The 11,849-nt window shown below is 55.2% G+C and overlaps 1 protein-coding gene across 3 annotated transcripts in view; it reads right to left on the reverse strand.

Moving 5' to 3' along the window:
- Positions 1-11,728, reverse strand: part of Brd9 (bromodomain containing 9) — a 38,400-nt gene extending 26,672 nt beyond the window's left edge. Inside the window, exons 1-7 of one of the 3 annotated variants that reach the window (XM_045139045.1) lie at positions 11,659-11,728; positions 9,818-10,032; positions 9,571-9,703; positions 7,724-7,784; positions 2,968-3,112; positions 987-1,097; positions 251-363 (exon numbers count right to left, since the gene is read on the reverse strand). In XM_045139045.1, coding sequence (XP_044994980.1) covers positions 251-363; positions 987-1,097; positions 2,968-3,112; positions 7,724-7,784; positions 9,571-9,703; positions 9,818-10,032; positions 11,659-11,710 — 830 coding nt within the window. In that variant the 5' untranslated portion in view covers positions 11,711-11,728. Of the gene's footprint in view, positions 1-250; positions 427-986; positions 1,098-2,967; positions 3,113-7,723; positions 7,785-9,570; positions 9,704-9,817; positions 10,033-11,658 lie in introns of all 3 variants that reach the window. The other 2 variants (XM_045139044.1, XM_045139043.1) reach the window with 2 other exon arrangements.
- Positions 11,729-11,849: the final 121 nt, after the last annotated feature.

Here is an 11,849-nt window from a genome sequence, read left to right on the forward strand (position 1 = left end):
GACACGTCACCTCCTCACCCTAAAGGGAAGCGTGGAGGGACAGCCCTTCTTCCCTCTCAAGTTCCAGGCATTCAGCCCACGCCCTGTGCTGTACCAGGTGCCTCAAAGGACCTGTGGACCCCGCGGGACTGTGCCCCTGCGTGCAGAAGGCGGCGCCCCGAGGGTCCCCGCTGCCCTCGCTGGGCACAAGTGCCGCGGTCCGACCCGCGGGCAGCGGGCTCCACAGGCAGCGCCTCTCGTGGCGCCTTACCTCATCACTTCTCTACTCGGCTTTTTGGATTTCTTGGCAGTTTCTACTTGCACTGGGACAACCTCAGGAACAGGTTCCTCAACTGCCGGGTCTTCGCTGCCCAGAAGAGCGGCCTGCTGAGAGAAATCCATGTCCTGCATAAACGACATGCTGCGCTTCAAAGCTAACAGCCGCTCCTAGAATCAGAAAGGACAGAGCAGCAGGGTTTTACCTCTCCCTCAGCCACGGCGCCGTGACGATGGGATGGCATGGGATGGCCGTGGCCTCACCTGGCCCAGCTGCCACCTTCCTAGGCGCTGCAGCGGGGGTGGCTGCGGGGACTCGGCACCCCAGGCGTGGCCCAGAGGCACTGGGGGGGAGGTTGATGGAGCCCAGCAGGTGCCCCTTGAGTGCCCCTTGCCTACACAAGACACACACACCCTGGCTCACAGCAGAGATCTGGGAAGACCCTCGGCATGGCCGCGGCCAGTGAGGCTGTCCCACAAAGCAAAGCCACAAGGCTGGCTGTGAGGCAGTGAGACTGACCCCAGATCCAGAATTTTCCGCCAGTCCCATGAGACAGCGCCTCTGCACTGTGCACAGGGGCAGGACGGGCAGTGCCTGGAGGACAGGTGGCCTAGAGCGGGCAGGGCCAGCAGCCGGGCATGGCGGATGGATGGAGCGTGGCGTCACTGAGAGCCTGTCAGGCAGAGCAGGGCGAGGCCTCCAGCTCAGCGGCGCCGCGGTGCTTTCTTACTTTGCTCATCATCTTAAAGCCGGCGTGCAGGATCTTCTTGGCTAACTTGTAGTACACGGTGTCCGGTCTGTTGTAGGTCATCGCGTTGTCACACATCAGTTTGAAGTCCGCCTGCGAAGCGGAAGCAAGGAAATCACCACATGGACAATAGCAGAGGTCATTACTGTCAAATGAGGCAAAAAGAAAAGAAAACAGGGAGGGGGGAGGGGAGAGACTAACGTTCAGCGGAAAACAAACTTAGGAAGACCAGTTAAAATTCTGAGAGATTTTCAGAGCTGCTCACGGTCTTTACTTACCCAAGAAGTTTCCAGCGCAAAGCTGATCAAAGCCTCTAACTTGCTTTTGAACAGATCTCATGAGGAAAAAGGCTCATGGGCTCTGCGCCCCTCTCTCCTTGCAGCCCCGCCCTCTCTGGCGGGATGAGGACACAGTGGGGATGAGAAGTGACGTGTCCATTCCTCAAGCTACAGGGATGGCATGAAAAGCCGGGCGTGGGGGCGCACACCTTTAATCCCTACACTTGGGAGGTGGAGGTAGGAGGATTACCATGAGTTCGAGGCCACCCTGAGACTATAGAATGAATTTCATGTCAGCCTGGGCTAGCGTGAGACCCTACCTCAAAAAAACAACAACAAAAAAGTGAGGAGGGGAATGAGGGCGCCAGCAGCACACGCTGCCTCCAGGGTCCTCCACAGAAGTGAACTGGAAACTCCACCTACAAATAGACGTCTAGACTGCTCGAGAGAGCCTTCAGCTGAGTGACTTGAAAGCACACATCTCCCACAAGTGACTGGGACGCAAGCTTGGCCCTGCTGCTGAGAACACGCCGCCTAGGCTCCCACCTTGCCACCGTGCCAGCGCCTCCCGCAGCACTGAGGCTGTGAATGCCAGTGCCGCCCTCGTCGTAATGGGATGGGTGGACACCGCTCGGGCTGCCACTCAGTGAGCGACCACAACGTGTTGCCACGGCTGGCCAGAGAGGGCCTGGGATTACTTAAGGATCTGGGCCCTGGCCTCACCCATGTCTCTAAGGGATGTCTTTCCTGTCGCTCTCTTTCAGTCTGCTCTGTTGTGGCCGAGTCAGCAACCTTTCAGAAGGTGTCACCCACGGAAAACAGAGCATCAAGCTTTTCCACAGTCTCCCAAGTCTAAGAAATAAGGCCGATTTGCTCCTTAAGTGTTAATCCCACCATCATACCCTCCTTCTGCTGTCCCTGGGTTTCCAAGCCAGTAAGAAATTCCTACCTCGAAGGGCCAAGGCCAAAACCCCGAGAACAAAAGCAAAGCACCCAAGAGATACAATTCTAAAACCAGTAAAATTAAGCACCTAGTTATTACAGGACAAAACTAGGAATTAAGAAAACCCTTAACATGGGGCCAGAGAAGATGGCTCAGCAGTTAGAGGCGCTTGCTTGCAAAGTCTGTAAGGCCTAATTCAAATTGCCAGTACCCACATAAAGCTAGATGTACAAAGTGGCACATATGTCTGGGGTTCACATGCAGTGGCAGGAGATCCTGGCACACTCATTCATTCATTCTCTCTCTCTCTTTCTTTCTTGTGCAAATAAAGAAATAATTTTTTAAATGAAAGATACTTAATAAAAATAAAAAGAGAGAAAAAAATAAAAGCCAGGCATGGTGGTGCATGCCTTTAATCCCAGCACTTGGGAGGCAGAGGTAGGAGGATGGCCATGAATTCAAGGCCACCCTGAGACTACATAGTGAATTCCAGGTCAGCCTGGGCTAGAGTGAGACCCTATCTTGAAAAAAAAAGGGAAGAAGAAGAAAAGAAAAATCCTTAACACTACGCTAGCAACAAAGTCATCTTCTGCAAACACTTGCAACTGGAAAAAACCTAAGGTGTTTACCAGGGAGTGAGTACCACCATAAGTGTGTACACACACACACACACACACACACACGCACACGCACACGCACAGAGAGGGCGCTCGCAAACATTCACAAAGTAAAACTTATTTACCTTAAATTCTGTCACTGACTTGTACTCATTGGCTACAATCTTGTCTTTCATTGTGCCAAAGTCCATGGGATGTTTGATGATCATTGAATACCCAGGAGCAATCGCGTCCGTCACGGGAAAAGCAAAGAACCCGTGGGGGTCTTTTCTGAAAGCAAAGACACTTTGGAAGTGGTAAACCACAAAGCCTACTCTGCTGGTGACATAAAATGCCTTACAACCCCAAATTTTATAAAACTGCCCACTTTTGTTGTTTTGTTCAAGTTAAGGTCTCCGTCTAGCCCAGGCTACCTGATATCCACTCTGTAGTCTCAGGTTGGCCTCCAACTCCCAGTGATCCTCCTACCTCTGCCTCCCCAGTGCTGATTAAAGGCATGCACCACCACGCCCAGCACAACTGCCCAAATTTTAAATTTGCTTCTTTAAAGTAAAAAGGAACAAAATAAATGTTTTTTTAAGTTATGATGGGTATCTTGGATACAATAAAAATGGCATCACCAGGCTGGAGGGATGCTTAGAAATTAAGGCATTTGCTTGCAAAGCCAAAAGACCAAACCTTGATTCTCCAGGACCCATGATAGCCTGATGCACAAGGGGGTGCACACATCTGGAGTTCGTTTGCAGTGGCTGGAGACCCTGGCACGCCCATTTTTTTCTATCTCTCTCTGTCAAATAAATAAATAAATAAATAAAAATATTTTTTTCAAAAATGACATCAGCACCAGGGTCACAGCTCCATCCCTGACAGATGATGATTCACAGGCAGTAGGCTCCACCCTCATATGGGGCTGGCCCACATGCTCCCTGCCTTGCAGCCCTGCTGGTGCGCATCAGTAGCCCACATGACACTGTGCCGGGAATGCCACGAGAAGGCTGCTGCTGGTGGCCGGTAGGACATGGGTTTAAGCATGTAGAGAAGGAGGTGTCTATCCTGAAGGTGGTGGGTGGGCATGGGTTTAAGCATGTAGAGAAGGAGGTGTCTATCCTGAAGGTGGTGGTGGGAACATGGGTTTAAGCATGTAGAGAAGGAGGTGTCTATCCTGAAGGTGGTGGTGGTGGGGCATGGGTTTAAGCATGTAGAGAAGGAGGTGTCTATCCTGAAGGTGGTGGTGGGGACATGGGTTTAAGCATGTAGAGAAGGAGGTGTCTATCCTGAAGGTGGTGGTGGGGACATGGGTTTAAGCATGTAGAGAAGGAGGTGTCTATCCTGAAGGTGGTGGAGGGCATGGGTTTAAGCATGTAAAGAAGGAGGTGTCTATCCTGAAGGTGGTGGGGGGGACATTGGTTTAAGCATGTAGAGAAGGAGGTGTCTATCCTGAAGGTGGTGGTGGGGACATGGGTTTAAGCATGTAGAGAAGGAGGTGTCTATCCTGAAGGTGGTGGGGGGGGACATGGGTTTAAGCATGTAGAGAAGGAGGGTGTCTATCCTGAAGGTGGTGGTGGGGACATGGGTTTAAGCATGTAGAGAAGGAGGTGTCTATCCTGAAGGTGGTGGGGGACATGGGTTTAAGCATGTAGAGAAGGAGGTGTCTATCCTGAAGGTGGTGGTGGGGACATGGGTTTAAGCATGTAGAGAAGGAGGTGTCTATCCTGAAGGTGGTGGTGGGGACATGGGTTTAAGCATGTAGAGAAGGAGGTGTCTATCCTGAAGGTGGTGGGGGGACATGGGTTTAAGCATGTAGAGAAGGAGGTGTCTATCCTGAAGGTGGTGGTGGGGACATGGGTTTAAGCATGTAGAGAAGGAGGTGTCTATCCTGAAGGTGGTGGTGGGAACATGGGTTTAAGCATGTAGAGAAGGAGGTGTCTATCCTGAAGGTGGTGGGGGACATGGGTTTAAGCATGTAGAGAAGGAGGTGTCTATCCTGAAGGTGGTGGTGAGGGACATGGGTTTAAGCATGTAGAGAAGGAGGGTGTCTATCCTGAAGGTGGTGGGGTCATTGGTTTAAGCATGTAGAGAAGGAGGTGTCTATCCTGAAGGTGGTGGTGGGAACATGGGTTTAAGCATGTAGAGAAGGAGGTGTCTATCCTGAAGGTGGTGGGGCATGGGTTTAAGCATGTAGAGAAGGAGGTGTCTATCCTGGAGGTGGTGGTGGGGACATGGGTTTAAGCATGTAGAGAAGGAGGTGTCTATCCTGAAGGTGGTGGGGGACATGGGTTTAAGCATGTAGAGAAGGAGGTGTCTATCCTGAAGGTGGTGGTGGGGACATGGGTTTAAGCATGTAGAGAAGGAGGTGTCTATCCTGAAGGTGGTGGTGGGGGACATGGGTTTAAGCATGTAGAGAAGGAGGTGTCTATCCTGAAGGTGGTGGGGGACATGGGTTTAAGCATGTAGAGAAGGAGGTGTCTATCCTGAAGGTGGTGGTGGGGACATGGGTTTAAGCATGTAGAGAAGGAGGTGTCTATCCTGAAGGTGGTGGGGGGGGACATGGGTTTAAGCATGTAGAGAAGGAGGTGTCTATCCTGAAGGTGGTGGGGGGGACATGGGTTTAAGCATGTAGAGAAGGAGGTGTCTATCCTGAAGGTGGTGGGGGGGGACATGGGTTTAAGCATGTAAAGAAGGAGGTGTCTATCCTGAAGGTGGTGGGGGGGACATGGGTTTAAGCATGTAGAGAAGGAGGTGTCTATCCTGAAGGTGGTGGTGAGGGACATGGGTTTAAGCATGTAAAGAAGGAGGTGTCTATCCTGAAGGTGGTGGTGGGGACATGGGTTTAAGCATGTAGAGAAGGAGGTGTCTATCCTGAAGGTGGTGGTGGGGACATGGGTTTAAGCATGTAGAGAAGGAGGTGTCTATCCTGAAGGTGGTGGAGGGCATGGGTTTAAGCATGTAGAGAAGGAGGTGTCTATCCTGAAGGTGGTGGTGGGGGACATGGGTTTAAGCATGTAGAGAAGGAGGTGTCTATCCTGAAGGTGGTGGGGGGGGGGACATGGGTTTAAGCATGTAGAGAAGGAGGTGTCTATCCTGAAGGTGGTGGTGGGAACATGGGTTTAAGCATGTAGAGAAGGAGGTGTCTATCCTGAAGGTGGTGGTGGGGACATGGGTTTAAGCATGTAGAGAAGGAGGTGTCTATCCTGAAGGTGGTGGTGGGGACATGGGTTTAAGCATGTAGAGAAGGAGGTGTCTATCCTGAAGGTGGTGGGGGGGGACATGGGTTTAAGCATGTAGAGAAGGAGGGTGTCTATCCTGAAGGTGGTGGTGGGGACATGGGTTTAAGCATGTAGAGAAGGAGGTGTCTATCCTGAAGGTGGTGGTGGGGACATGGGTTTAAGCATGTAGAGAAGGAGGTGTCTATCCTGAAGGTGGTGGGGGGACATGGGTTTAAGCATGTAGAGAAGGAGGTGTCTATCCTGAAGGTGGTGGTGGGGACATGGGTTTAAGCATGTAGAGAAGGAGGTGTCTATCCTGAAGGTGGTGGTGGGAACATGGGTTTAAGCATGTAGAGAAGGAGGTGTCTATCCTGAAGGTGGTGGGGGACATGGGTTTAAGCATGTAGAGAAGGAGGTGTCTATCCTGAAGGTGGTGGTGAGGGACATGGGTTTAAGCATGTAGAGAAGGAGGGTGTCTATCCTGAAGGTGGTGGGGTCATTGGTTTAAGCATGTAGAGAAGGAGGTGTCTATCCTGAAGGTGGTGGTGGGAACATGGGTTTAAGCATGTAGAGAAGGAGGTGTCTATCCTGAAGGTGGTGGGGCATGGGTTTAAGCATGTAGAGAAGGAGGTGTCTATCCTGGAGGTGGTGGTGGGGACATGGGTTTAAGCATGTAGAGAAGGAGGTGTCTATCCTGAAGGTGGTGGGGGACATGGGTTTAAGCATGTAGAGAAGGAGGTGTCTATCCTGAAGGTGGTGGTGGGGCACATGGGTTTAAGCATGTAGAGAAGGAGGTGTCTATCCTGAAGGTGGTGGGGGACATGGGTTTAAGCATGTAGAGAAGGAGGTGTCTATCCTGAAGGTGGTGGTGGGGACATGGGTTTAAGCATGTAGAGAAGGAGGTGTCTATCCTGAAGGTGGTGGGGGGGGACATGGGTTTAAGCATGTAGAGAAGGAGGTGTCTATCCTGAAGGTGGTGGGGGGGGACATGGGTTTAAGCATGTAGAGAAGGAGGTGTCTATCCTGAAGGTGGTGGGGGGACATGGGTTTAAGCATGTAGAGAAGGAGGTGTCTATCCTGAAGGTGGTGGGGGGGGACATGGGTTTAAGCATGTAAAGAAGGAGGTGTCTATCCTGAAGGTGGTGGGGGGGACATGGGTTTAAGCATGTAGAGAAGGAGGTGTCTATCCTGAAGGTGGTGGTGAGGGACATGGGTTTAAGCATGTAAAGAAGGAGGTGTCTATCCTGAAGGTGGTGGTGGGGGACATGGGTTTAAGCATGTAGAGAAGGAGGTGTCTATCCTGAAGGTGGTGGGGGGGGACATGGGTTTAAGCATGTAGAGAAGGAGGTGTCTATCCTGAAGGTGGTGGAGGGGACATGGGTTTAAGCATGTAGAGAAGGAGGTGTCTATCCTGAAGGTGGTGGTGGGTGGGATGCAGGTTTCATAGTATCTAGAGAAAGGGGTGTCTTGAGGGTGTTGGAACATGGGGTTTACCAATGTAGATGGAGTGTCCATCCTGCATGCGTCAGGGCATGGGACTCAGGACTCAGAGCCTCTAAAGAAAGTGGGCATCTGTCCTACGGGTGGTGGAAGGGTGGGATGCAAGGTTCACAATGCAGAGAGGCGAGGGTCTGTCTCAGGGGTGGCAGGGGGGGGACACAGGCTATGCCGTTACCTCTGTAGCTGGCGGAGGAAGTGCTCCAGGAGCCTCTGGATGGGCGTGCTCTCGTTCTCAGCTAAGTTAAAGAGAGGGCAGGGAAGAAAACCAAACAGCTATAGGCAGGTCTGTGGAGATCACAGCACGTGACACTCAAAGAACTGAGGCCACAGGCGGTGGCTACTCCGACTGCAGCTGGGTGCTAAGGAGATACATAGCACATCTCAAGCCCCTGAGTCAGCCTGGTGGAGCTGCTCCCCGTCAGGCTCTTTCTAGCTCCCATCATGATCAGGACAGAAAAGGTCTAGGCCTCCCTGTCGGTACTTCACACGACACTCCTCACTCTTGATGGCTGTGCCTCTGGTCCTCATGTGCCACGAAGAGAGACACAAACTACACAGGGGTCTCGTGAAGACTGTGTGTGTCAAGAGCTCCCTGGGCCCACAGTCAACGTGACTGACGTGCTAGCCAGGCACGCCTAAAGCAGCGTTATCTCATCGGGCTCTCTGGAGCGCGTTAGCCAGGCACACCAACATCCGACCATTGCCTGCTGTCTCTCCCTTCCCACTCGGGAGTCCTCGCTGCTGTCTAAGGCAGGGGGGGAGCTGCCCAAGGTGTGAGGGGCCTTCCCACAAGGACTGAAACAGGTATGTGCTGTGAACCAGGTGGCTGAACCCACAAAGAAACTCTGAGGAAAAAACAAGCACAGACTGAGAGGGTAAGATTAACCCAGAGCTGCCCTTTGTGGGACAGCACAGTCACAGAGGCAACTGACCCCAGCAGAGCCTTCCTGATTTCCCAGGTCCCAACATTCTGGCAGCAGCCTCAAGTGCCCACACTGAGGAAGACATGCTTCCCTGAGCGCAGAGCCCCTGGCGGGAATCCTGCACAAGCAGGCTGGAGGTCAGTGAATCCTCAAAGCAAGACTGTGGCCTCTGACTTCCACCGAGATACCACCCACAGCAGGCAGCGTCTGTGACACAACTTGGCTTCCTATACGCCAGCCTGTGGTCACTTAGGGGATTATCTGCATTTCCACTGACTGCATGTTTCTGGTGTGACTGGCGCACCTGAGGGTGCTGTTTGGAGCAGGTAACTCCAAACTTCTAGAACACATGAAAAACAGTGTGGGCCACATATGGTTGGTCTCTATGACATCTGTGGTTTCTTAATTTTGTTTTGTTTTTCGAGGTAGGGTCTTGCCCTAGACCAGGCTGACCTGGAATTCACTATGTAGTCTCAGGGTGGCCTAAAACTCATGGCGGTCCTCCTACCTCTGCCTCCTGAGTGCTGGGATTAAAGGGGTGCACAACCATACCTGCCCTCTGTTTTGTTGTTGTTGTTGTTGATTCCTTTTGACAACCCTTTAAAAGTGTTTAAGCCGGGCCTGGTGGCATACACCTTTAATCCCAGCACTCAAGAGGCAGAGGTAGGTGGATCACTGTGAGTTCGAGGTCACCCTGAGACTGCATAGTGAATTCCAGGTCAGCAGGAGCTACAGTGAGACCCTACCTTGAAAAACAAACTGAAAAAAAAAAAAAAGTGTGAATTCCAGGTCAGCCTGGGTTACACTGAGACCCTGCCTCAAAAATACAAGCAAAAAAGTGCTTCCAGCCCTTCTTAGATCGTGAGGTGTCTTTTCTATATATTTTTATGTATTTATTATGACAGAGGGAGGGAGAGAGAGAGAGAGAATGGGCGCGCCAGGGCCTCCAGCCACTGCAAAGGGCAGCCCTGCCGCACACAAGGCAGGGACCTTGGACCCAACTAGGGAATCAACAGTGCTTTCCTCGCCCTCCCGCACGTCTCCCCAAGCCAAAGACCGACTCGACTCGACTCGGGGACCGGGGAGGGGCGGGTCTTGCCTGGCTGCGTCCGGCAGGCTCTCACAGGCCGATCGGGCGGCGGCTCCACTTCCACCTTCTTCCCAGGGTCGAAGGCGTCGGCCTCCCCCTCGGAGTCGCCGTGCTCCTTCTCTCTCTTCCGCTTCTTTTCTTCCTGCGGGCAGCGGAGGAGGAGGGCACGGGGCAGCGGAGGAGGAGGGCACGGGGCACCGGCTCCGCTGGCCCTTCCCGCTCCCCGGGCAAATCCCACCCCGAGCCGGGCCCTTACCTTCCGCTTCCTCCTCTCCTCCTCATCCAGGTGCTTCTCCTTCTCCGACTTCTTCTTCTTCTTCTTCTTCTTCTCTCGGTGTCTTTCCCGCTCGTGGTCCGACCTGTCGTCGTAGTAGCTGGAGTCGTGGCCCGACCCGGAGAGCTCGGTCACCTCGCTGCCTCCCACCTTGAGCACCAGCTTCAGCGGCTTCTCCAGCGCCGCGTCCGTGTAGTCTGCGCGCAGACCGGGGGTCTCTCAACGCGCGCAAGCGGCCGGGCCAGGACCACCCAGCCCCCCAGCGGGGGTCACAGAGGGAGGACCCAAGGGAAAGCCGAGGTTGCCAAGAGAACCACAGGCAAAAGGCGACTCCTGACCAGGGCTCCCTTTCAAACCACTGGGGTTGCTGGGGGGGGAGGAGAAGGGGTCCTGCCTCCAGGAGAGAGAGTCCCCCATACTCCTTACTGCTTCTGCAGCCACTTAGTCCCAGCCATGAGAGCTGCTTCAGGACCACCTCTTAGATCCGGGGGACCCAGCAGGGACACCCGGATGGACTGTCCTTTCCCCCAGGCCTGGAGACCCCAGGGTCTGGTCTCAAGCCCACTGCCACTGTTACACTTGCTCCAGGCCTCAGCCACGCCCCTCATCCGCAGAGCCCTCCTACCCCAGCTTAAGCTTTACCCCAGCACAGAATAGTGCCCCAACTCCTCAGGGGACCCCTTCCTAGGCCCGGCCCCTCATCCTCTGGATACCCACCTTTTCCTAATTCCCACCACACACTAGGGGCTCCCCGCCCCTTCGTAGGCCCCGCCCCTCACCCTCTGAATCCCAGCCCCTTCCTAGGCCCCGCCCATCATTCCTGGAGCCCCGCCCTTTCCTAGGCCCCGCCCCACACTTGGGGCTCCCCGCAGTTTCCTACGCGCCATCCATCATCCTCTGGATCCCCGCCCACATCCCTGGGGCCCCGCCCCTTCCTGGGCCCCGCCCATCACCCACTGAATCTAGCCCTCTCCTAGGCCCCGCCCCACACTTGGGGATCCCCGCCATCTCCTAGGCCCCATCTATCATCCTCTGGATCCCCGCCCCTTCCTAATCCCACCCCACTCTTGGGGTTCCCCACCCCCTCCTAGGCCCCGCCCACACCTCTGGAGCCCCGCCCCTTCCTGGGCCCCGCCCATCACCCACTGAATCTAGCCCTCTCCTAGGCCCCGCCCCACACTTGAGGATGCCCGCCATTTATAGGCCCCATCTATCATCCTCTAGATCCCCGCCCCTTCCTAATCCCGCCCCACACTTGGGGGTTCCCCACCCCCTAGGCCCCGCCCACATCTCTGGAGCCCCGCCCCTTCCTGGGCCCCGCCCATCACCCACTGAATCTAGCCCTCTCCTAGGCCCTGCCCCATACTTGGGGATTCCCGCCATTTCCTAGGCCCCGCCCATCATCCTCTGGATCCCCGCCCCTTCCTAATCCCGCCCCACACTTGGGGGGTGCCCACCCCCTCCTAGGCCCCGCCCCTTATCACTGAATCTAGCCCTCTCCTAGGCCCCGCCCCATACTTGGGCATCCCCACCCCCTCCTAGGCCCCGCCCACCATCCCTGAAGCCCCGCCCCTTCTTGGGCCCCGCCCCTCACCCGCGGCATCCCCGCCCTTTCCTAATTCCCGCCCCACACTTGGGGGATCCCCGCCTCTCTCTAGGCCCCGCCCCTCATCCGGGGATTTCCCCGCCTCGCCCTAGGCCCCGCCCCTCATCCGGGGATGCCCTCCTCCGAGCGCAGGACGCCCCCTTCCGGGCGCAGTCCCCGCCGCCCGCCCCGCTCCGCTCCCGGCCTAGGCCCCTGCCCGGGCCCCCGCCCTCCGCACCCTCGTAGGACGAGCGCCACTCTGCCTTGTGCTTCTTGTGCTTCTTGCCCATGGCGGCGGCGGCGGCGGCGGCGGCAGCGGCAGCGACGGCGGATACACAGTAGAGCGGCCGCCCGGAGGCTCGACCTGCGCCGCCGGAAGTGACCCCGCCGCCGCCGCCGAGCGCTTCCGGGTCAGGGGGCGGCGCGCGG

Source organism: Jaculus jaculus, chromosome 20, assembly GCF_020740685.1.
Source record: "Jaculus jaculus isolate mJacJac1 chromosome 20, mJacJac1.mat.Y.cur, whole genome shotgun sequence".
Lineage (NCBI taxonomy): Eukaryota > Metazoa > Chordata > Mammalia > Rodentia > Dipodidae > Jaculus > Jaculus jaculus.